At 64.3% G+C, this 20,211-nt stretch overlaps 1 protein-coding gene across 1 annotated transcript; it reads right to left on the bottom strand.

Annotated features, from left to right (window-relative positions):
- Positions 1–169: 169 nt before the first annotated feature.
- EPPK1 (epiplakin 1) lies at positions 170–19,247 on the bottom strand. The gene is made up of 2 exons (XM_019712204.3): positions 19,150–19,247; positions 170–14,005 (listed from the first exon to the last, which is right to left on the bottom strand). Exon 2 carries the CDS (start codon positions 13,948–13,950, stop codon positions 550–552), a length of 13,401 nt encoding a protein of 4,466 aa, XP_019567763.3. The 5' UTR covers positions 13,951–14,005; positions 19,150–19,247; the 3' UTR covers positions 170–549.
- Positions 19,248–20,211: the final 964 nt, after the last annotated feature.

Below are 20,211 nucleotides of genomic sequence, written 5' to 3'. Positions count from 1 at the left end.
ATGGGGAGGAGCTACACCAAGACACAGAGTCACCCTGTGCCTTCACCTAGCACAGCAGAGGGATGATGACCACCACAGGTAGACCCCAGGTGAGAGCCATGAGCCATGTAAGAATGACAACAATTGCCGGAAAATGAATTAGTCCAGTAACAACACAATGACTTCATAATTGAAAGAAATGCATTTAATAAAAATAGGAATATACAAATCAACGTATATAGTTTAGTGTGACTGAGGTGCCAAGTAAAGAGCTCTTTAACTGCAGAGGACTTTATCAGTAACCTGCCAATAGTCTGTGAAATAAAAAAAGATTGAAAATTCACAACAGAATAAAAGGATAAGTGCAGATGAAGCTTATGAAGGAAAATGGTCTCATTTTACTGAAGAGTGGAAATGTGCAACTGGAAGGCAATGGAAATGGAAACAATGTCACCCAATGCATAAAGTATAGAAATGAGACAGCATGAAAGAAAAATAAGACCATGTCAAAAAACATAATAACATATTTTAGACAGATGACATACTACTACTATTCAAACTCCATCACCCTCAAGAAAGACACAGAAATGAGAGGCCAGTCTCAGGATCACGGGTAGCCCTCTGGAGCAGCTGCATGTAGGTGAGGTTCTCGTGCGTGTTGGGGTCGAAGAAGCCCTTGGTGTCGTCGCTCGGGTCCGCCAGCACGCGGTTCATTTCCTCGTCGAAGTAGCCGTGCTGGTAGGCCACGTGCACGGGCACGCGGTGGCTGTGCACCGGGTCGATGACGCCGCCCGTGGCGATCTGGGCCTCCAGCAGGCGGATGCCGTGGTCCCTGACGATCAGGTCCTTCTTCATGGCCTGGAACAGGGAGATCTGCTCCCCGGTGTAGGGGTCGGTGTAGCCGGTGACGGCGCGCTCGGCCGACAGCAGCTTCTCCCGGATCTCGCCGCCCACCACGCCCGCGGCCACCGCCTCCTCCACGGACAGCCTCTGGTTGCGCACCGGGTCGATGACGAAGCCGGTGGCCGCCTGGGCCTCCAGCAGCACCAGGGCCGTGCCCGGCCGCAAGATGCCCTTCCACATGGCCTGGTAGATGCTCATCTTCTCCTGCTGCCCGGGCTTGTCCTTGGAGGGCACCAACACGCCCGCGATGCAGCTCGTGCCCTCCAGGTAGCGCTTGACCGAGTCCATCTCCTTCACCTCCTGCAGGGTCTTGGTGCCCTGGGCCAGGCCCCGCAAGGTCTCGGGGTCCAGGATCCCGGAAATGCCCAGCTGGGACGCGGACACATGGCGCCTCAGGCCTCGGAAGGACACCGTGCTCAGCCGCTCCTCCGTCTCCTCGATGACCTTGGTGAGGATGGTCACGAGGCCGGACACGGCCAGGCTACCGGACGCGTGTTGGGCTAGGAGCTCGTCCCGGCGAGCCTGGCTCAGGTAGGAGGAGAAGAGGATGTCCCACACGGATACCCGCTGACCCTGGAACCGCCCGGTGTGCACCTCCATCATGGCGGCACGCAGGGCCTTCTCCTGGAGGCGCCTGGCGGCCTCGGGGTCGGCCTCACCACCACTGTGGCCAAGCGTACCGGTTTCCTGCTGGCCGGGGGCGGCGTGCTCCTGTGCATGCTCGGTCCCCTGCGCCACCTCGGCCTCCTCGATGATGGTGGTCAGCCGGCGAGTCAGCGCAGGCAGGCCCAGCCTCCCCGAGCGGAACTGGGCCAGCAGCTCCTCCCGCCTGGTGGCGCTCACGTAGCTGGACTCCAGCACATTCCAGACGGGCACTGCCGGACCCCGCAGGGGGCCCACCTTGACCTCCATGGTGGCGGCAAGCAGGGTCCCCTGTGGGTCCCGGGGGACAGGGTGCGGGCTCCCTCCGTTGGCCCGGGCCAGCAGCGAGGTGAGCGAGGCGCCCACCTCCTGCGCGGTCAGCGTGCCCGCCCGGTACCTGCCCAGCAGGTCCTGCCGCAGGCTCTCAGACACCTCCCGGTAGAAGAGGAGCTCCCAGACGGAGACGCTCTGGCCCTGGAGGTCGCCAGCGCCGGGCGTCACACGGACTTCGCGCAGGGTGGCACGCTGCTCCTCGCTCAGCTGGTGCACGGCGGAGCCCCGGCCGACCAGCTGCAGCATGTACAGCCCCGTGTCGGGGTCACGCACGCAGCGGCGCAGCAGCTGCATGTAGGTGAGGTTCTCGTGCGTGTTGGGGTCGAAGAAGCCCTTGGTGTCGTCGCTCGGGTCCGCCAGCACGCGGTTCATTTCCTCGTCGAAGTAGCCGTGCTGGTAGGCCACGTGCACGGGCACGCGGTGGCTGTGCACCGGGTCGATGACGCCGCCCGTGGCGATCTGGGCCTCCAGCAGGCGGATGCCGTGGTCCCTGACGATCAGGTCCTTCTTCATGGCCTGGAACAGGGAGATCTGCTCCCCGGTGTAGGGGTCGGTGTAGCCGGTGACGGCGCGCTCGGCCGACAGCAGCTTCTCCCGGATCTCGCCGCCCACCACGCCCGCGGCCACCGCCTCCTCCACGGACAGCCTCTGGTTGCGCACCGGGTCGATGACGAAGCCGGTGGCCGCCTGGGCCTCCAGCAGCACCAGGGCCGTGCCCGGCCGCAAGATGCCCTTCCACATGGCCTGGTAGATGCTCATCTTCTCCTGCTGCCCGGGCTTGTCCTTGGAGGGCACCAACACGCCCGCGATGCAGCTCGTGCCCTCCAGGTAGCGCTTGACCGAGTCCATCTCCTTCACCTCCTGCAGGGTCTTGGTGCCCTGGGCCAGGCCCCGCAAGGTCTCGGGGTCCAGGATCCCGGAAATGCCCAGCTGGGACGCGGACACATGGCGCCTCAGGCCTCGGAAGGACACCGTGCTCAGCCGCTCCTCCGTCTCCTCGATGACCTTGGTGAGGATGGTCACGAGGCCGGACACGGCCAGGCTACCGGACGCGTGTTGGGCTAGGAGCTCGTCCCGGCGAGCCTGGCTCAGGTAGGAGGAGAAGAGGATGTCCCACACGGATACCCGCTGACCCTGGAACCGCCCGGTGTGCACCTCCATCATGGCGGCACGCAGGGCCTTCTCCTGGAGGCGCCTGGGGGCCTCGGGGTCGGCCTCACCACCACTGTGGCCAAGCGTACCGGTTTCCTGCTGGCCGGGGGCGGCGTGCTCCTGTGCATGCTCGGTCCCCTGCGCCACCTCGGCCTCCTCGATGATGGTGGTCAGCCGGCGAGTCAGCGCAGGCAGGCCCAGCCTCCCCGAGCGGAACTGGGCCAGCAGCTCCTCCCGCCTGGTGGCGCTCACGTAGCTGGACTCCAGCACATTCCAGACGGGCACTGCCGGACCCCGCAGGGGGCCCACCTTGACCTCCATGGTGGCGGCAAGCAGGGTCCCCTGTGGGTCCCGGGGGACAGGGTGCGGGCTCCCTCCGTTGGCCCGGGCCAGCAGCGAGGTGAGCGAGGCGCCCACCTCCTGCGCGGTCAGCGTGCCCGCCCGGTACCTGCCCAGCAGGTCCTGCCGCAGGCTCTCAGACACCTCCCGGTAGAAGAGGAGCTCCCAGACGGAGACGCTCTGGCCCTGGAGGTCGCCAGCGCCGGGCGTCACACGGACTTCGCGCAGGGTGGCACGCTGCTCCTCGCTCAGCTGGTGCACGGCGGAGCCCCGGCCGACCAGCTGCAGCATGTACAGCCCCGTGTCGGGGTCACGCACGCAGCGGCGCAGCAGCTGCATGTAGGTGAGGTTCTCGTGCGTGTTGGGGTCGAAGAAGCCCTTGGTGTCGTCGCTCGGGTCCGCCAGCACGCGGTTCATTTCCTCGTCGAAGTAGCCGTGCTGGTAGGCCACGTGCACGGGCACGCGGTGGCTGTGCACCGGGTCGATGACGCCGCCCGTGGCGATCTGGGCCTCCAGCAGGCGGATGCCGTGGTCCCTGACGATCAGGTCCTTCTTCATGGCCTGGAACAGGGAGATCTGCTCCCCGGTGTAGGGGTCGGTGTAGCCGGTGACGGCGCGCTCGGCCGATAGCAGCTTCTCCCGGATCTCGCCGCCCACCACGCCCGCGGCCACCGCCTCCTCCACGGACAGCCTCTGGTTGCGCACCGGGTCGATGACGAAGCCGGTGGCCGCCTGGGCCTCCAGCAGCACCAGGGCCGTGCCCGGCCGCAAGATGCCCTTCCACATGGCCTGGTAGATGCTCATCTTCTCCTGCTGCCCGGGCTTGTCCTTGGAGGGCACCAACACGCCCGCGATGCAGCTCGTGCCCTCCAGGTAGCGCTTGACCGAGTCCATCTCCTTCACCTCCTGCAGGGTCTTGGTGCCCTGGGCCAGGCCCCGCAAGGTCTCGGGGTCCAGGATCCCGGAAATGCCCAGCTGGGACGCGGACACATGGCGCCTCAGGCCTCGGAAGGACACCGTGCTCAGCCGCTCCTCCGTCTCCTCGATGACCTTGGTGAGGATGGTCACGAGGCCGGACACGGCCAGGCTACCGGACGCGTGTTGGGCTAGGAGCTCGTCCCGGCGAGCCTGGCTCAGGTAGGAGGAGAAGAGGATGTCCCACACGGATACCCGCTGACCCTGGAACCGCCCGGTGTGCACCTCCATCATGGCGGCACGCAGGGCCTTCTCCTGGAGGCGCCTGGCGGCCTCGGGGTCGGCCTCACCACCACTGTGGCCAAGCGTACCGGTTTCCTGCTGGCCGGGGGCGGCGTGCGCCTGTGCATGCTCGGTCCCCTGGGCCACCTCGGCCTCCTCGATGATGGTGGTCAGCCGGCGAGTCAGCGCAGGCAGGCCCAGCCTCCCCGAGCGGAACTGGGCCAGCAGCTCCTCCCGCCTGGTGGCGCTCACGTAGCTGGACTCCAGCACATTCCAGACGGGCACTGCCGGACCCCGCAGGGGGCCCACCTTGACCTCCATGGTGGCGGCAAGCAGGGTCCCCTGTGGGTCCCGGGGGACAGGGTGCGGGCTCCCTCCGTTGGCCCGGGCCAGCAGCGAGGTGAGCGAGGCGCCCACCTCCTGCGCGGTCAGCGTGCCCGCCCGGTACCTGCCCAGCAGGTCCTGCCGCAGGCTCTCAGACACCTCCCGGTAGAAGAGGAGCTCCCAGACGGAGACGCTCTGGCCCTGGAGGTCGCCAGCGCCGGGCGTCACACGGACTTCGCGCAGGGCGGCACGCTGCTCCTCGCTCAGCTGGTGCACGGCGGAGCCCCGGCCGACCAGCTGCAGCATGTACAGCCCCGTGTCGGGGTCACGCACGCAGCGGCGCAGCAGCTGCATGTAGGTGAGGTTCTCGTGCGTGTTGGGGTCGAAGAAGCCCTTGGTGTCGTCGCTCGGGTCCGCCAGCACGCGGTTCATTTCCTCGTCGAAGTAGCCGTGCTGGTAGGCCACGTGCACGGGCACGCGGTGGCTGTGCACCGGGTCGATGACGCCGCCCGTGGCGATCTGGGCCTCCAGCAGGCGGATGCCGTGGTCCCTGACGATCAGGTCCTTCTTCATGGCCTGGAACAGGGAGATCTGCTCCCCGGTGTAGGGGTCGGTGTAGCCGGTGACGGCGCGCTCGGCCGACAGCAGCTTCTCCCGGATCTCGCCGCCCACCACGCCCGCGGCCACCGCCTCCTCCACGGACAGCCTCTGGTTGCGCACCGGGTCGATGACGAAGCCGGTGGCCGCCTGGGCCTCCAGCAGCACCAGGGCCGTGCCCGGCCGCAAGATGCCCTTCCACATGGCCTGGTAGATGCTCATCTTCTCCTGCTGCCCGGGCTTGTCCTTGGAGGGCACCAACACGCCCGCGATGCAGCTCGTGCCCTCCAGGTAGCGCTTGACCGAGTCCATCTCCTTCACCTCCTGCAGGGTCTTGGTGCCCTGGGCCAGGCCCCGCAAGGTCTCGGGGTCCAGGATCCCGGAAATGCCCAGCTGGGACGCGGACACATGGCGCCTCAGGCCTCGGAAGGACACCGTGCTCAGCCGCTCCTCCGTCTCCTCGATGACCTTGGTGAGGATGGTCACGAGGCCGGACACGGCCAGGCTACCGGACGCGTGTTGGGCTAGGAGCTCGTCCCGGCGAGCCTGGCTCAGGTAGGAGGAGAAGAGGATGTCCCACACGGATACCCGCTGACCCTGGAACCGCCCGGTGTGCACCTCCATCATGGCGGCACGCAGGGCCTTCTCCTGGAGGCGCCTGGCGGCCTCGGGGTCGGCCTCACCACCACTGTGGCCAAGCGTACCGGTTTCCTGCTGGCCGGGGGCGGCGTGCGCCTGTGCATGCTCGGTCCCCTGGGCCACCTCGGCCTCCTCGATGATGGTGGTCAGCCGGCGAGTCAGCGCAGGCAGGCCCAGCCTCCCCGAGCGGAACTGGGCCAGCAGCTCCTCCCGCCTGGTGGCGCTCACGTAGCTGGACTCCAGCACATTCCAGACGGGCACTGCCGGACCCCGCAGGGGGCCCACCTTGACCTCCATGGTGGCGGCAAGCAGGGTCCCCTGTGGGTCCCGGGGGACAGGGTGCGGGCTCCCTCCGTTGGCCCGGGCCAGCAGCGAGGTGAGCGAGGCGCCCACCTCCTGCGCGGTCAGCGTGCCCGCCCGGTACCTGCCCAGCAGGTCCTGCCGCAGGCTCTCAGACACCTCCCGGTAGAAGAGGAGCTCCCAGACGGAGACGCTCTGGCCCTGGAGGTCGCCAGCGCCGGGCGTCACACGGACTTCGCGCAGGGCGGCACGCTGCTCCTCGCTCAGCTGGTGCACGGCGGAGCCCCGGCCGACCAGCTGCAGCATGTACAGCCCCGTGTCGGGGTCACGCACGCAGCGGCGCAGCAGCTGCATGTAGGTGAGGTTCTCGTGCGTGTTGGGGTCGAAGAAGCCCTTGGTGTCGTCGCTCGGGTCCGCCAGCACGCGGTTCATTTCCTCGTCGAAGTAGCCGTGCTGGTAGGCCACGTGCACGGGCACGCGGTGGCTGTGCACCGGGTCGATGACGCCGCCCGTGGCGATCTGGGCCTCCAGCAGGCGGATGCCGTGGTCCCTGACGATCAGGTCCTTCTTCATGGCCTGGAACAGGGAGATCTGCTCCCCGGTGTAGGGGTCGGTGTAGCCGGTGACGGCGCGCTCGGCCGACAGCAGCTTCTCCCGGATCTCGCCACCCACCACGCCCGCGGCCACCGCCTCCTCCACGGACAGCCTCTGGTTGCGCACCGGGTCGATGACGAAGCCGGTGGCCGCCTGGGCCTCCAGCAGCACCAGGGCCGTGCCCGGCCGCAAGATGCCCTTCCACATGGCCTGGTAGATGCTCATCTTCTCCTGCTGCCCGGGCTTGTCCTTGGAGGGCACCAACACGCCCGCGATGCAGCTCGTGCCCTCCAGGTAGCGCTTGACCCCTTCGTCTTTCTTGATGTCGTCCACTGTCTTGCGCCCGTCCTTGAGTTCCTCTAGCATCTCCTTGGTGATGATGGACGAACGGAAGAGTTCTAAGGCTGTGATCTGTCTTCTGAAGCCTCTGAACCACAACTGCTTACTGCTCTTCTCCTTCTCATCAATCGTTGTGACAATAACCTTTACCACCTTTTCTAGTGCATGCGCGGTGTCTCTTTTGTATTTACTGACTAACTCCAGCTTTTTCTTCTCTGTCACGTATTCAGAGTTTAGCAGCTCCCACACTGATGGCCTCTGGCCCCTGTACCTGCCCACCATGACTTCCACCCGCTCGGTCTCCAGGACTCTTCTCGTTGCTTCGTCAACATATATGCAGTCCTGTGTGTCCCGTACCACGGGAAACAGAGCCCAGCCCTCCCCCTCTTCCTGGCGGCTCCTCTTCTGAAGCTCCTGGTATGTCACTTTCTCGTGCGTGTTGGGATCCACAAACCTCTTGTTCATGTGCTTCTGGTCTGAAACAAGCAGGTATGTGTCCTGGTGCATACAGCCGCGCCTGTAGGCTGTGTCCAGCGGGAGCCGGAGGTGGTGCCGGGGATCGATCACACCCCCTGTGGCCACCTGCACCTCCAGCAGTCTGAGCGCCTCCTCCCGTTTGACTAATTTCCTTTCCATGGCCTGGAACAGCGAGATTGTTTCCCCTGTGGCTGGGTCCGTGTAGCCTTTGGCAGCCTTCTCAGCATTCAGGAGTCTTTCCTGCAACTCCTCGCCCACCAGGCCGGCAGCCACGGCCTTGTCCACGGAGAGCCTCTTATGGCTTCGAGGGTCCAGCATGAATCCTGTGGCTGCCTGAGCCTCCAGCAGCAGAGCTGCAATCCCCGTGGAGATGAGTCCTTTCATGCTGGCCTCATAGACACTCATCACCTCCTGGGTGGAGGGGGCGGTCACCCCTGCAATACAGCCACTGCCTTCCAGGTAGGTCTTCACGTGCTCCAGCCTGCTGAGGTCCTGTCCTCCACCTTTCCCCCTGTGTAGTGTGTCCAGGGTCTTTTTATCGATGATTCCAGCGTTGAACAACTCTGCGGCTGTCACTTCCCCACCAATGCCTGCTACCTTGATGACTTGGTTTTGCTTCTCTGTGTCATCGACTGTGGCGGTTATGATCTCCAACAACTGGTCTAGATGCACGGTCTGGGCTCTGTACTGCTGCACCAGCTCCCGCCGCCGCTCCTCTGTCAGGTACTGAGATGACAGCAGGTCCCACAAGGACACCCTCTGACCTGCAAACCTCCCCACGTGCATTGTCACAGTTTTGGATCTCAGAACCTGTCTGGTGGCTTCATCGATGTACATGTACGTCTCTCCTTTCTTTACGATTTGTAACATGTACAGCCCCGTGTCAGGATCGCGCACACAGCGCTCCAGGAGCTGCAGGTAGGTGAGGTTCTCGTGCGTGTTGGGGTCGAAGAAGCCCTTGGTGTCGTCGCTCGGGTCCGCCAGCACGCGGTTCATTTCCTCGTCGAAGTAGCCGCGCTGGTAGGCCACGTGCACGGGCACGCGGTGGCTGTGCACCGGGTCGATGATGCCGCCTGTGGCGATCTGGGCCTCCAGCAGGCGGATGCCGTGGTCCCTGACGATCAGGTCCTTCTTCATGGCCTGGAACAGGGAGATCTGCTCCCCGGTGTAGGGGTCGGTGTAGCCGGTGACGGCGCGCTCGGCCGACAGCAGCTTCTGGTAGGTTTCCTTGCTAAACATCCCAGCCGCGAATGCCTCTTCCACAGTCAGTTTCCGGTTTTCCACCGGGTCGATGAGGAAGCCGGTGGCCGCCTGGGCCTCCAGCAGCACCAGGGCCGTGCCCGGCCGCAGTATGTGCCTCCTCATGGCCTCTGAGATGCTCATCCTCTCTTTTGTGTCCTGAACCAGGACCCCGGCGATGAAGTTGCTTCCTTCCAGGAACCGCCTCACACTGTCCATCTCCGTCACCTCTTGCACGGTCCTTGTCCCCTGATTTAGCTCATCCAACGTCTTCTTGTCAATCAGCTGGGACCTGAACAGGTCTCTGGCTGACACCTGCTTCCGGAGTCCTCTGAAGAAGGCCTGTGAGGGCTCCCTCTCTGAGGCTTCTACCAGGGTGGTGAGAGCGCTGATGACCTGCCGCATGGCTGTGGCCCTCCCAGACTGGCAGAGCGCTGCCAGCTCTCGTCGCTTGTGGACACTGACATACTCTGAGTGCAGCAGGTCCCAGAGTGACACAGTGAGCCCTTTGAACCTCCCAGCACCGACGGGCACTTTCATGGCCCTCAGTGCCACGGCTGTGTGGTCGTCCACATCAAGCACCATGTCCTGGGGGAGCGGCAGCAGCCACAGGCCAGTGTCAGCATCAAGGACACAGCGCTCTTTGAGCTGCTGGTACGTCACCTTGTCCCGCGTGTTGGGGTCGAAGAAGAACTTGCTGTCCTCATGTGTCCCAGTCAGTGCCAGGCTTGTTGCCTCGTCCAGGAGGCCACGCCTGCAGGCTACCGCCTGGGGCAGGTGTACCCCGTAGACGGGGTCCACCACGCCTCCGGTGGCCAGCTGTGCTTGCAGGAGAGGGAGGCCCTCGCTCTGGGGCACAAGCCCCTTCTCCACGGCCTGCCACAGCGAGAGGGAGCCCCCTGAGTAGGGGTCCGTGTACCCAGCCACCGCCTTCTCGGCCTGCCGGAGCGGCTCGCTCAGCGTCCCAGTCACCAGGCCGGCCTTGACTGCACCTTCCACCGACAGTCTCTGGTTCGTCAGAGGGTCAATGAGGGAGCCAGATGCCACCTGGGCTTCTAGCAGTCTCTGCCCCAGGCCCACAGGCAGGAGGCCATCCCTCACGGCCTGGCTGATGCTGGCCTTGGTCCCTGAGGGCTGCAGCAGCACCCCAGCCACACAGCCTGTGCCCCACAGGCAGGCCTTCACTGCGGGCTCCTCAGAGACTTCTGCGGGCGACCGTGTGCCTTGAGCCAGTGCTGACAGGGTCTCCTGGGTGATGATGCCAGCGTCCAGCAGCCAGACGGCGGGAACCTGGCCCCGCGGGCTGGGTATAGTGATGCGTGCTCGTGCCCGGAGCTCCGCCCCTTGCAGCCAGGTCCGCACGACCACCTGCAGCTGGTGCGTGGTGCTCTTCCCCATCCTGAAGTCCTCCAGGAATCCCCTCCGCTGCTCCTCAGTGAAGTGGCAGGAGTGCAGCAGCTCCCACAGGGACGTGCTGTCCTCAGCCCCCAGCGTGGCCTGCAGGGTCTCCTGGACCTGCTGGTCTGTGGGCACAGCAGGAGCACTTTCTGGCAGAGGCAGGAGGTAAAGGCCTGAGGACTCGTCCTTCAGACACTGTTTTAGAAGCCGGGCATAGCTGGTGTGTCCCCGGCCGTCTGGCGTAGGGAAGGTCTCAGAGGAGCTGGACAAGGCCATCTCCATCTCCTGGTCAATGAAGCCACGCTGGGTGGCCACAGGCATGGGGAGGTGGTAGTGGCCTCTGGGGTCAATGACCCCCCCTGTGGCCAGCTGGGCCTCCAGGAGGCGGGTAGCCTGCTCCACACGGACAAGCCCCTTTTTCATGGCCTGGAACAGGGATACCTGCTCCCCAGAGAAGGGGTCTCTAAAGCCAGTCACGGCGTCCTCAGACCGTCTCAGTCTGGCATACAGCTCTGGCCCCACCAACTCCCTGCGCACAGCCTCTGCCACTGACAGGGTCTCTAGACTGTGGGGGTCTGTGATGGCTCCAGTGGCTGCCTGGGCCTCCAGCAGGGCCAAGGCCACTCCTGGCCCCAGCAGTTTCTGCTTCATGGCCTGGTAGAGGCTGAGTCGCCGGTGGGAGGGCTGCAGCAGCACGCCACCCACAGCACCCGAGCCACGCAGGTACTTGCGGACACTGTCCATGTGGAGGAGGGCCTCAGGGCTGACCGACCCCGCCAGCACCTGATCCAGGAGCTCCTCGTCAATGATGTGGGCCTCCAGGAGCTGGTGGGCAGTGACCTGGCCCCGCAGCACGGGCAGTGTGATGTCTGCGCCCCTGCCCACCTCCCTCTCCAGCAGCTGTGGGAGCTGGCCCAGCGAGACCTTGCGCTGCTGGTAGCTGTGCAGCAGCTGCCTCCTGCGGGCCTCGCTGAAGCACTCCGAGTTGAGTAGCTCCCACGCGGACACCCGCCGCCCCCGGAATCGCCCATGCTTCACTGACAGCAGCAGGCTCTGGAAGGCCTGTCGTGTGGCACCGTCCACCAGCTGGGGCTGCGCGCTGCTGAGCGGCAGCAGGAAGAGGCCAGTCTGAGGGTCACGCACGCAACGCTCCAGCAGCTGCATGTAGGTGAGGTTCTCATGCGTGTTGGGGTCGAAGAAGCCCTTGGTGTCGTCGCTCGGGTCCGCCAGCACGCGGTTCATTTCCTCGTCGAAGTAGCCGCGCTGGTAGGCCACGTGCACGGGCACGCGGTGGCTGTGCACCGGGTCGATGACGCCGCCCGTGGCGATCTGGGCCTCCAGCAGGCGGATGCCGTGGTCCTTGACGATCAGGTCCTTCTTCATGGCCTGGAACAGGGAGATCTGCTCCCCGGTGTAGGGGTCGGTATAGCCGGTGACGGCGCGCTCGGCTGACAGCAGCTTTGCGAACATGTTGGGCCCAATGATGCTGGCCCTGAGAGCCTCCTCCACGCAGTATCTCTTGTTTTCTTTCGGGTCGATGATGAAGCCAGTGGCCGCTTGGGCCTCCAGCAGGATGAGGGCCGTGCCCGGCCGCAGGAGCCGCTTCCTGTAAGCTTCATAGACACTGAGCCGCTCCTGGGAGCCAGGCAGCAGCAGGCCAGCAATGCAGCCGGTGCCCTGCAAGTACCTCTGCACCGAGTCCAGTCTGCCCACATCCTGGGCTGTGGTCTGTCCCCGTGCCAGCTGCTCATACGTGTCTTGGCCGATGACCTCTGCTTTCAGCAGATCTCCTGGTGTCACGGCGACTCTCAGCCCAGCAAAGGTGGTCCTGGCAGTGACTGCAGCTTGCTGCACAGTGGACCTCAACACAGCTGCCAGCTCCTCCACTGAGAGGGCCCCTTCCTTGTGCTGCTGGGCCAGCACTGCCCTCTGCTCCACAGGGACGCCCTCAGAGAAGAGCAGCTCCCACAGTGACACGGGCCGGCCCTGGAATTTGCCCACTGAGACGGTGGTCGTGGCTGCACTCAAGGCCTGGCGGATGCTGTGCTCAATGAACTGGGGTCCCTGTGGCTCCTCTCCAAGGGCCCCCCCCGAGAGGGGCAGGAAGGCCAGCCCTGTCTCTGGGTCAGTGACACAGCGGGCCAGCAGCTGCCCATAGCTGAGGCTCTCCTGCGTGCCGGGGTCACAGAAGCCAGCAGCCTGCAAGAGACACTGCTGCGTCTCCTCATCCAGGCAGCCAAAGCGCAGGGCAGCCTCCAGGGGCAGTCGGAGCCTACGGGCCGGACACACCAGCCCACCTGTAGAAAGCTGGGCATCCAGGAGCCGCAGTGCCCAAGGCCTGTCCACAAGCTCCTTCTTCATGGCCTGGAAGAGGGGGATGCGTGCACTGCTGAAGGGGTCATGGTAACCGGTCACCGCCTTCTCTGCTTCCAGGAGCTGCCCGTGCAGCTCTGGGCCAACCAGGCCTGCCCTGACCGCCTCATCCACCCAGAGCTGCCGGCCGGTGGCTGGGTCCACTAGGGCACAGGTGGCAGCCTGGGCCTCTAGGAGTGGAAACGCGGTGCCCATTGGGAGCAGGTGCTCAGCAACAGCCTGGAAGAAGCTCTTCTTGTGGCCAGCAGGCAGCAGGACGACCCCCGCCACGCTGCCAGTGCCCTGCAGGTAACGCTGCACCTGGGGGCGTGCACTCACATCTGGCACTGCCAGCCTGCCCTCCTGCAGGCCCCGGGCCGTCTCCTTGTCCAGGACCCCCACCTCCAGCAGCTCGGCCAAGCTCACCGCCCCACTCAGGGTACGGAAAGTGGTCTTGAGGGGCAGCAGGGCCAGCCCCGTGCTGGGGGCCTGCACACACCTGCCCAGCAGCTCACTATAGGACAGCTGCTCAAGCGTGTTGGGATCTAGGAAGCCCGGGGCACCTGAGCCCGGCTCACGCTCCGACAGGCCACGCCATGTCTCCTTGTCCAGGAGGCCCTGCTGGCAGGCCAGCTCTGGGGGCACACGCACGCCCTGGATGGGATCCACCAAGCCGCCCGTGGCCAGCTGGGCCTCCAGCCAGCTCCAACCCAGTGCTCTGTCCACAACTTCCTTCCCAATGGCCTGGAAGAGGGCCAGCCTCTCACCCCCATAGGGGTCAGGGTACCCAGTGACTGCACGCTCTGCAGCCAGCAGCTTTTCCTTTAGCTCCAGGCCCACCAGACCCTGCTGTAGGGCCTCAGACACGGGGAGCAGCTGGCCCTGGGCAGGGTCCACGAGCCCTCCAGTGGCCGCCTGGGCCTCCAGCAGAGCCAGCCCGAGCCCATCAGGCAGGAGGCCCTGCTTCATGGCATTGTAGAGACTTTGGGCCTGGCCTGAGGACTCCACGTACACCCCAGCGATGCTCCTGGCCTGGGGCCCAGAGGGAGTGCCTGTTTCCAACACAGCCTTCGTGGTCTTGGGGACGATGGCCGGCTCAGTGCCATTGGTGATCAGGACATCACGAGGAGAAGCGTGGCCGTTCATGGTGCCCAGCTGGCTGTGCAGAAGTCACTCACCCAAGGTCCGCTGTGTCTGCTCCCTGCAGGGGTGGAAAGGCTCTGTCAGGGGCCCTGGGATGGCCCAGGTGGGCGGTCGGGGGTCAATTCCAGATCCTGGGTCCACCTCCAGACTCAGCTGGCCTTTCTGGGGGACCAGAACTAGCATCCAGGTGAGGGCCCTCCCCTCCCTTGGGTCTCTGAGACCATGTGAGCACAGGGACCCCAGGCTGGCCACGGTGGCCTGTAGGGCTGTGTGAGCTGTTTTCTCCTGGAGGCCATCCTCTGTCCCCCCTCCCCCCCACTGCCCCGCTGGGCCCTGTGTGCTTGCATCTGGCCTCAGCACTGCAGCCCCCCAGTACCCACGCCTCCAGCCATGTGGCCCCCCCTTTGCTCCCTGAAAGCTTTGCCCTGCCACCCCATGTTTGTGGACACCAGCACCTGCCTTGTCCCCCTGTCCCTTCCCTCTTTCCAGTGACCTCCTCCAAACTCATTCCCTCCCTCCAGCTCCCTGCTGGGCTCCAGCCAGAAACCCTCCTGTTCCCCTCCTCCCACCCTGATCCCCCCAAGGTCTCCAGCCTCAGCCTGGCTCTGTGCATCCGCCCACCATAACTCCCTGCTCTCTGTGCCCACCTGGGGGGCCTGGGACACCAGAGACTCAGTGCCCATGTGCCGGTCCTGGGCGCTATGGGCAGAGCTGACACAATCTCCAGCTTGTGGGTCCTGGTCAGCTGGCTCAAAACCCAGCAACCCCCACGCTGTCCCCTCACAGACAGCTGTGTGCCCGAGTCTCTGAGCAGCAGTAACCTCCTGCCCAGGCCCGTCCCTCTATGCTGGGTTAGGTTGTGTCCCCAAAAGATACATCCAAGTCCTCACCTCCAGGCCCTGTGACTGTGCCCTCGTTTGGAAATAGGGTCTTTGCAGATGTAATTAAGTCAAGATGAGGTCACCTGAGCAGGGAGGGCCCTGATCTGACATGCCTGGTGTCCTTAGAAAGACAGACACAGGGGAAACGCCCGTGACAATGGAGGCAGACTGGCGTGATGCGCCCAGAACCCGGGGTTACCGCCAACAGCCAGAAGGGCTGATTTCGGAATCTGGCCTCTGCACTGTGAGAGTAGTTTCTGTTGTTCTAAGCCACCCAGGTTGTGGTAACTGTTGCAACAGCCTAGGAGATGGAGGGTACCCTCCCTGTTTCCCCAGAACCACACCCACAAGCCCCCCGTCTGTGCTTGTTCTGGCCTAGTGACCTGCTAGCTCCCTGAGGCCCACACCGGGTCTCAGGAGAGGCTCAGACCCCATGTACGCCCCTCGTCTCCATCCCACAGCTCTTGCCGAGGCGGCCCGGACTCGGGCTGCCAAATCTGACCATCCCAGTTTGGATCTGGCCATCCCCAACCTCCAGGTCACGAGGTGTGGGGACCCTCCTCCCTGGTGACAGGGTTCTGCTCCATCTTCACTTACCCATGAACTCAGCTCCTCGAGACTGCCTCAGGCCCCCACATCTGCAGCCTCAGGCCCCCACATCTGCAGCCACGCCCAGCCCGTCCCAGGTTCCCAGAACCACATGTCCAGCTGCCTCCTGGACGTCCGCTCTGGACGCTTCATGAGTGGCCTCGGACTCCACAGCGCCCACACCACTCGCGCCTGTGAGTGGCTCTCCCTTGCCCATGCTGAGAACCTGGGTCCTGAACCCCCAACTGTCCCCATGAGGGTGTGCATCTGCCCTGGCCCACCTCATGGCTTTGCCTGTGGCTTCCACGGTACCCCTCTGCCCCACTGCTCATGAGCACAGCTGTGTCACCCCAGGACGCCTTCCCTTTTCCTACCCTAGAGCAGGGTGGGGTCAGCAAGTGGACACTGGGGTGGGGGCAGAGACCTCAGCGCCAGAGCTGTGCGGAGGGCAGCATGGTGGAGACATGCGCAGGGTCCCTGTGGTCACCAGTAAGAGGCTGGGCTCTGACACACACCTGGGGGGTAGACGCCATCACACAGGGGAAGGCTGCCCCCTGGGAATCAGCCACTTCTAGTGGCTGCACAGACTCAGTCCCTCCACTCAGCTGGGAGGATCACATCACTGCCAGGCTGCTTGCAGAGACAGCTGCCAAGTCCACAAGCGCGTCCCCCACCCCACATATGTGAAGTCCTGTCCCCTCCCTTCCCTTGCACAAATGCTGGGCACGCCCTGAAGCTGATCTGCTGCTCAGTCTCAGACAGTAGGTGCCAGGACCAGACAGATCCAGGGTGGAGCTTTGGAGGGGCTGCCAGGCTGGCCATGAGGGCAGGGCTCCAGGAGGCACTGCAACGGTCCAGCTTTCGAGGCGAGTGTACCATGCAGGGCAGGTGTGCTCAGGGAACAGTATCAGGGATTTGAGAAGATGGGGATGAGGATGGGGGCCATTGCTCAGCAACCAAGCTTTGGAAAAAGATCACAAAGTCTGCAGGTGACCAGGTGGATAGCAAAAGCCCATGTGGACGCTGGGGCCTTGTGGTGGCGTGGAGAGGCGCTGACTTCCACAGGGCAGGGCAGGCTGAGGTGGTTCCATTGTGAGAGCCCTCTGAAGGTACCTTGGAAGTGCCACCTCAGAGATAGCCCTAATTTCATCCCCCGGGGGGGGGGGTGCACTACTCTGAAAGGGGACACACCCTGTCCCAGCAAGGGGATCACATGGGCCCAGGAACCAACGGGTGGGAGCAGGTGTGACCCCACACTGACCCACTGGGAGCTTGGGCTCCTCCTCCCGTAGCTCTGGGCTCAGTGGGTTTAGAGGTCCTAGTCCCAGGGGATACAGCTACAGTCCCACTGAGCTGAAGGCCACGGCCACTACCAGGGTACTCTGGCTCCCTGTGCCCAGGACCACGAGAGCAGCAGGGGAGCCGAGCTGACTACAAAGCGGGGGTGGGAGTCCTGTGACAGGGAGCGGGCAGGGGTGAGCTCTGGCGACCCAGGTGCCTCTTCCTCAGATCTGTCTGGCAGCAAAGGGACCAGCACAGTTGCCCTTGCCTGAGAGGGTACCTCAGGGATGAGGGTCTGCTCACACCCCAGGTGGGCATGGGGCCAACTGATGAGCAGCCAGGAGAGGGAGCGAGGAGTGGGTCCCAGGGAGGAGACCAGGAATGCCCCAGTGTGGCCAAGACCCAGTGAGCAGGGGCTGGGTCCGTCCTGCTCACCCTCTAAGCATTTCCCCAGGAAGAGATGCCCATCCATGTCCTGGGAGCAGGGTCCCAGGACTAGGTGTGACTGTAGTGGACGCAGAGCTGCCCTGACCACTTCCTAACACTCTGTCTGTCAGACTGTCCTAGGACAGACCTGGTCATGTGCGGTGCTGCCCACCTGCACGTTTCCTTACTAATGCATGCCTGTTCCAAAACTGCCTTCAGAGGGTCTGAGCTGAGGACCTGTGCAGGCTGACATCCTGCCTTGCCCGTCTCGGCAGGAACGCCAGGTTGCAGGGCTACCAGGGCAGCCAGCCGTGGGTGGCCCTGGGCCTGGACACGAGCAGCCAGCCCAGAGCCTGGACAGGCTGTGCTGCAGTGTGGGGGCAGGCCAGGACCAGGAACACACACAAGCTCAGGTTCCAGGCACAGGGGCCTTCTGCTGGGAGGGAGGGGGCTGAGTGCCTAAGGGGCACTGAGAGCAGAGATGGGGGCTGGGGCCTGTGCCTGTAAGTGTCCCAAGGTGGCTGTAGTGGGGACCTTGGGAAGGCAACTGGACAGAGAAGTCTGGAGTTTGGAGAGATAGCCAGGGCACGTGAGGGGTGTCCATGGCCTGGGGAACAGGAGACCCAGGCTGGCCCAGTCACAGAAGCCAAAAGGTCGGTGTCCCAGAGAGGTGGCCACCAGCAGAAATGGGCATGGGGGCTGGCCTGGTGGCTCAGGGGGTTGGAGCTCCGTGCTCCTAACGCCGAAGGCTGCTGGTTCGATTCCCACATGGGCCAGTGCCAGATGGCTCAGTTGGTTGGAGCGCGTTCTCTCAACCGCAAGGCTGCCAGCTCGACTCGCACAAGGGATGGTGGGCTGCCCCCCTGCAACTAACAATGGCAACTGGACCTGGAGCTGAACTGCGCCCTCCACGACTAAGACTGCAAGGACAACTTGACTTGGAAAAAATCCTGGAAGTACACACTATTCCCCAATAAAGTCCTGTTCCCCTTCCCCGAATAATAAAAAAAAAAAAAAGGAAAAAAAAAAGGAAATGGGCATGGTTTGTAACCAAATTTCTCCTCCCCCCCAAAAAAGGCAAAGGGAATCTGAGAAAGGGGAGGGACCCTCCTGTGGCTTCCTGGGAGTGACTCACCTGATGGCCAGAGACAAGGGATGGGAGGGCAATTCCTGAGAAGGGTGGGTTTGCATTCCTCAGGAGGAGGGCACCATACTGTCAACTACCCCCCCCCCCAACTCCAGGGGTGGCTGGAGGCTAGCTGGTTGTCCACCTGAGCCAAATCAGAACAGGGCCAGGTGGCCCTACGCAGGGAGACAGCGACCTTTGTTCCACTGTGGTCAGCTGCTGGGAGACCCGCCCAGGTGCAGACAGACAGAGATCAATGGCCCGATAGAAACTTGGAGAGATGGGGGTGGAGTGGGACGGCAGGGCCCTGGAGGGTGGGGCGCACGATAGGCAGAGCGCCTCCCACCTCTACCTCCCAAGGGTCCTGAGATGACCCCAACAGGCGTCGCTGTGCTGACAGCAGGTAGCTAGCTCCCCCAGAGGGCCAGCACCTCAAGCAGGAGCCACAGCGCTCTCACATTTTGTCAGCCTATTTGCCTCGCCCCCTAGTCGCCCTGGCCTGCTCCGGTCGCAAACGCCCCCACCCCTGCCGTGTAAGAGGGGCAGGAAGCAACCCGACCTGCAGGGCTCCGCCCAGAGAGGCGCACCCGTCCTGCCGGGAAACCGCTGGGCGGGCGAGACCCCCGCCCCACGCCTCCCACGCCCATACGGGGAACCTCAGTCTTCCCACCCGCAACCGGGCATTGGGGCCACTGCCAGGGCTGGGAGGGCGGGGACCGGGCCGCAACGCCCTGCTCGGAGCTCAGACCGTCCCAGTGGGACAACAGCCGAGCAACAGCTCGGAGCCCCGGACCCCCCGCGGGCGCATTGCGCCCCCACCCCAGCCTCTGCGGCCCCTAGCCGAACGCCGCGCAGGTGTTTCGGTTTCCCTCGGGGGCAGACCAGCTTCCCAGGTCCCACCTGCTCGCTCTACGTCCGGTACGCAGTGCCTCGCTCGCTCCAAGGCCAGCGCCCTGCGCCGCCCGGATTTAAACCCGCTCGCCCCTCCCCGCAGTCGCCCCGCCCTCGTCTGGGGGCGGTGGCCGGGTGGGGGCGCCGCGAAGCCAGGTGGGGCTGGCAGGTATTGGGAACCCCGCGCGCGGCCGGGCCTTTGCCCCACGCGCGCCCCTTGGCCGGCGGTTGTGTGCACCCCTAGGCGAAGAGGGGCGCCTGAGGTGGGGGGAGGGCGGCTGCGGAGGATCAGGGTCTCCCTCCAACCCCTGCCCCTTTCGACCCCTCCCCCAGAATCACCGCGAAGGAATGCGGGCGACCGCTGGGAGCAGCGAGGCAGGTGCGTCCCGCTTAGGTCCCCACGGCGTTTGAATGGAGTGCGCAGGGGACATGATGACCCGCCAGCAGGCGGTTTGTGTTCCAAGACGCAGCTTGCGTGACAGCAGACCCGGGTGTCGCCGTCCACAGGGTCCTGCGCACTCCCTTGAGTGCGGCTCCCATGGGAGCTGCTTAATTCTGGGTGGACTGAGCCAAGGTATCCTCAGGGGCTCCCCTTGCAGCAACGCCCCTCTTTGGACTTGACCTGGAACAGCTAGGGTCTCTGTGTCCCCAGCAGGCTCCCAAACCTGTCTGGAAGAGATAGCCAGGCCTCACCATACAGGTCCAGCCCCTCCACCTGGGCTCAGAGAAGGGCCCCTGTCCACCCAGAAGCACCGACGCCCCCTCTCAGATGCCTGTCCCAGCACCCACCTTCCTGGGCAGGGGGGCTGCCAAAGGTGTTGAGGATGGAGGCCCCGAGCCTTGGGGACACTACCTCGGGGGCCAGCCTGCTGGGAACACGGCCCAGGACAGGAACCTCTCATGAGTCTTCTGGCAGGTCCTCCCCTTTGCTGACCAGAGATCCCAAATGGATGGGGCAGAACAGGTACCCTTCACCCCCCAGGGCAGGGCCTGGTGCCAGCCTGGAGCGCTCAGTCTCCCCTCTCCAGCCCTCACCTCTGTCCGCGTCGTTCTTGACCAGATCCTCATTCA

Source organism: Rhinolophus sinicus, chromosome 6, assembly GCF_057876585.1.
Source record: "Rhinolophus sinicus isolate RSI-liver-muscle chromosome 6, RSI-T2T, whole genome shotgun sequence".
In the NCBI taxonomy this organism is placed as follows: domain Eukaryota; kingdom Metazoa; phylum Chordata; class Mammalia; order Chiroptera; family Rhinolophidae; genus Rhinolophus; species Rhinolophus sinicus.
This window is presented reverse-complemented; position numbering and strand designations above follow the sequence as displayed.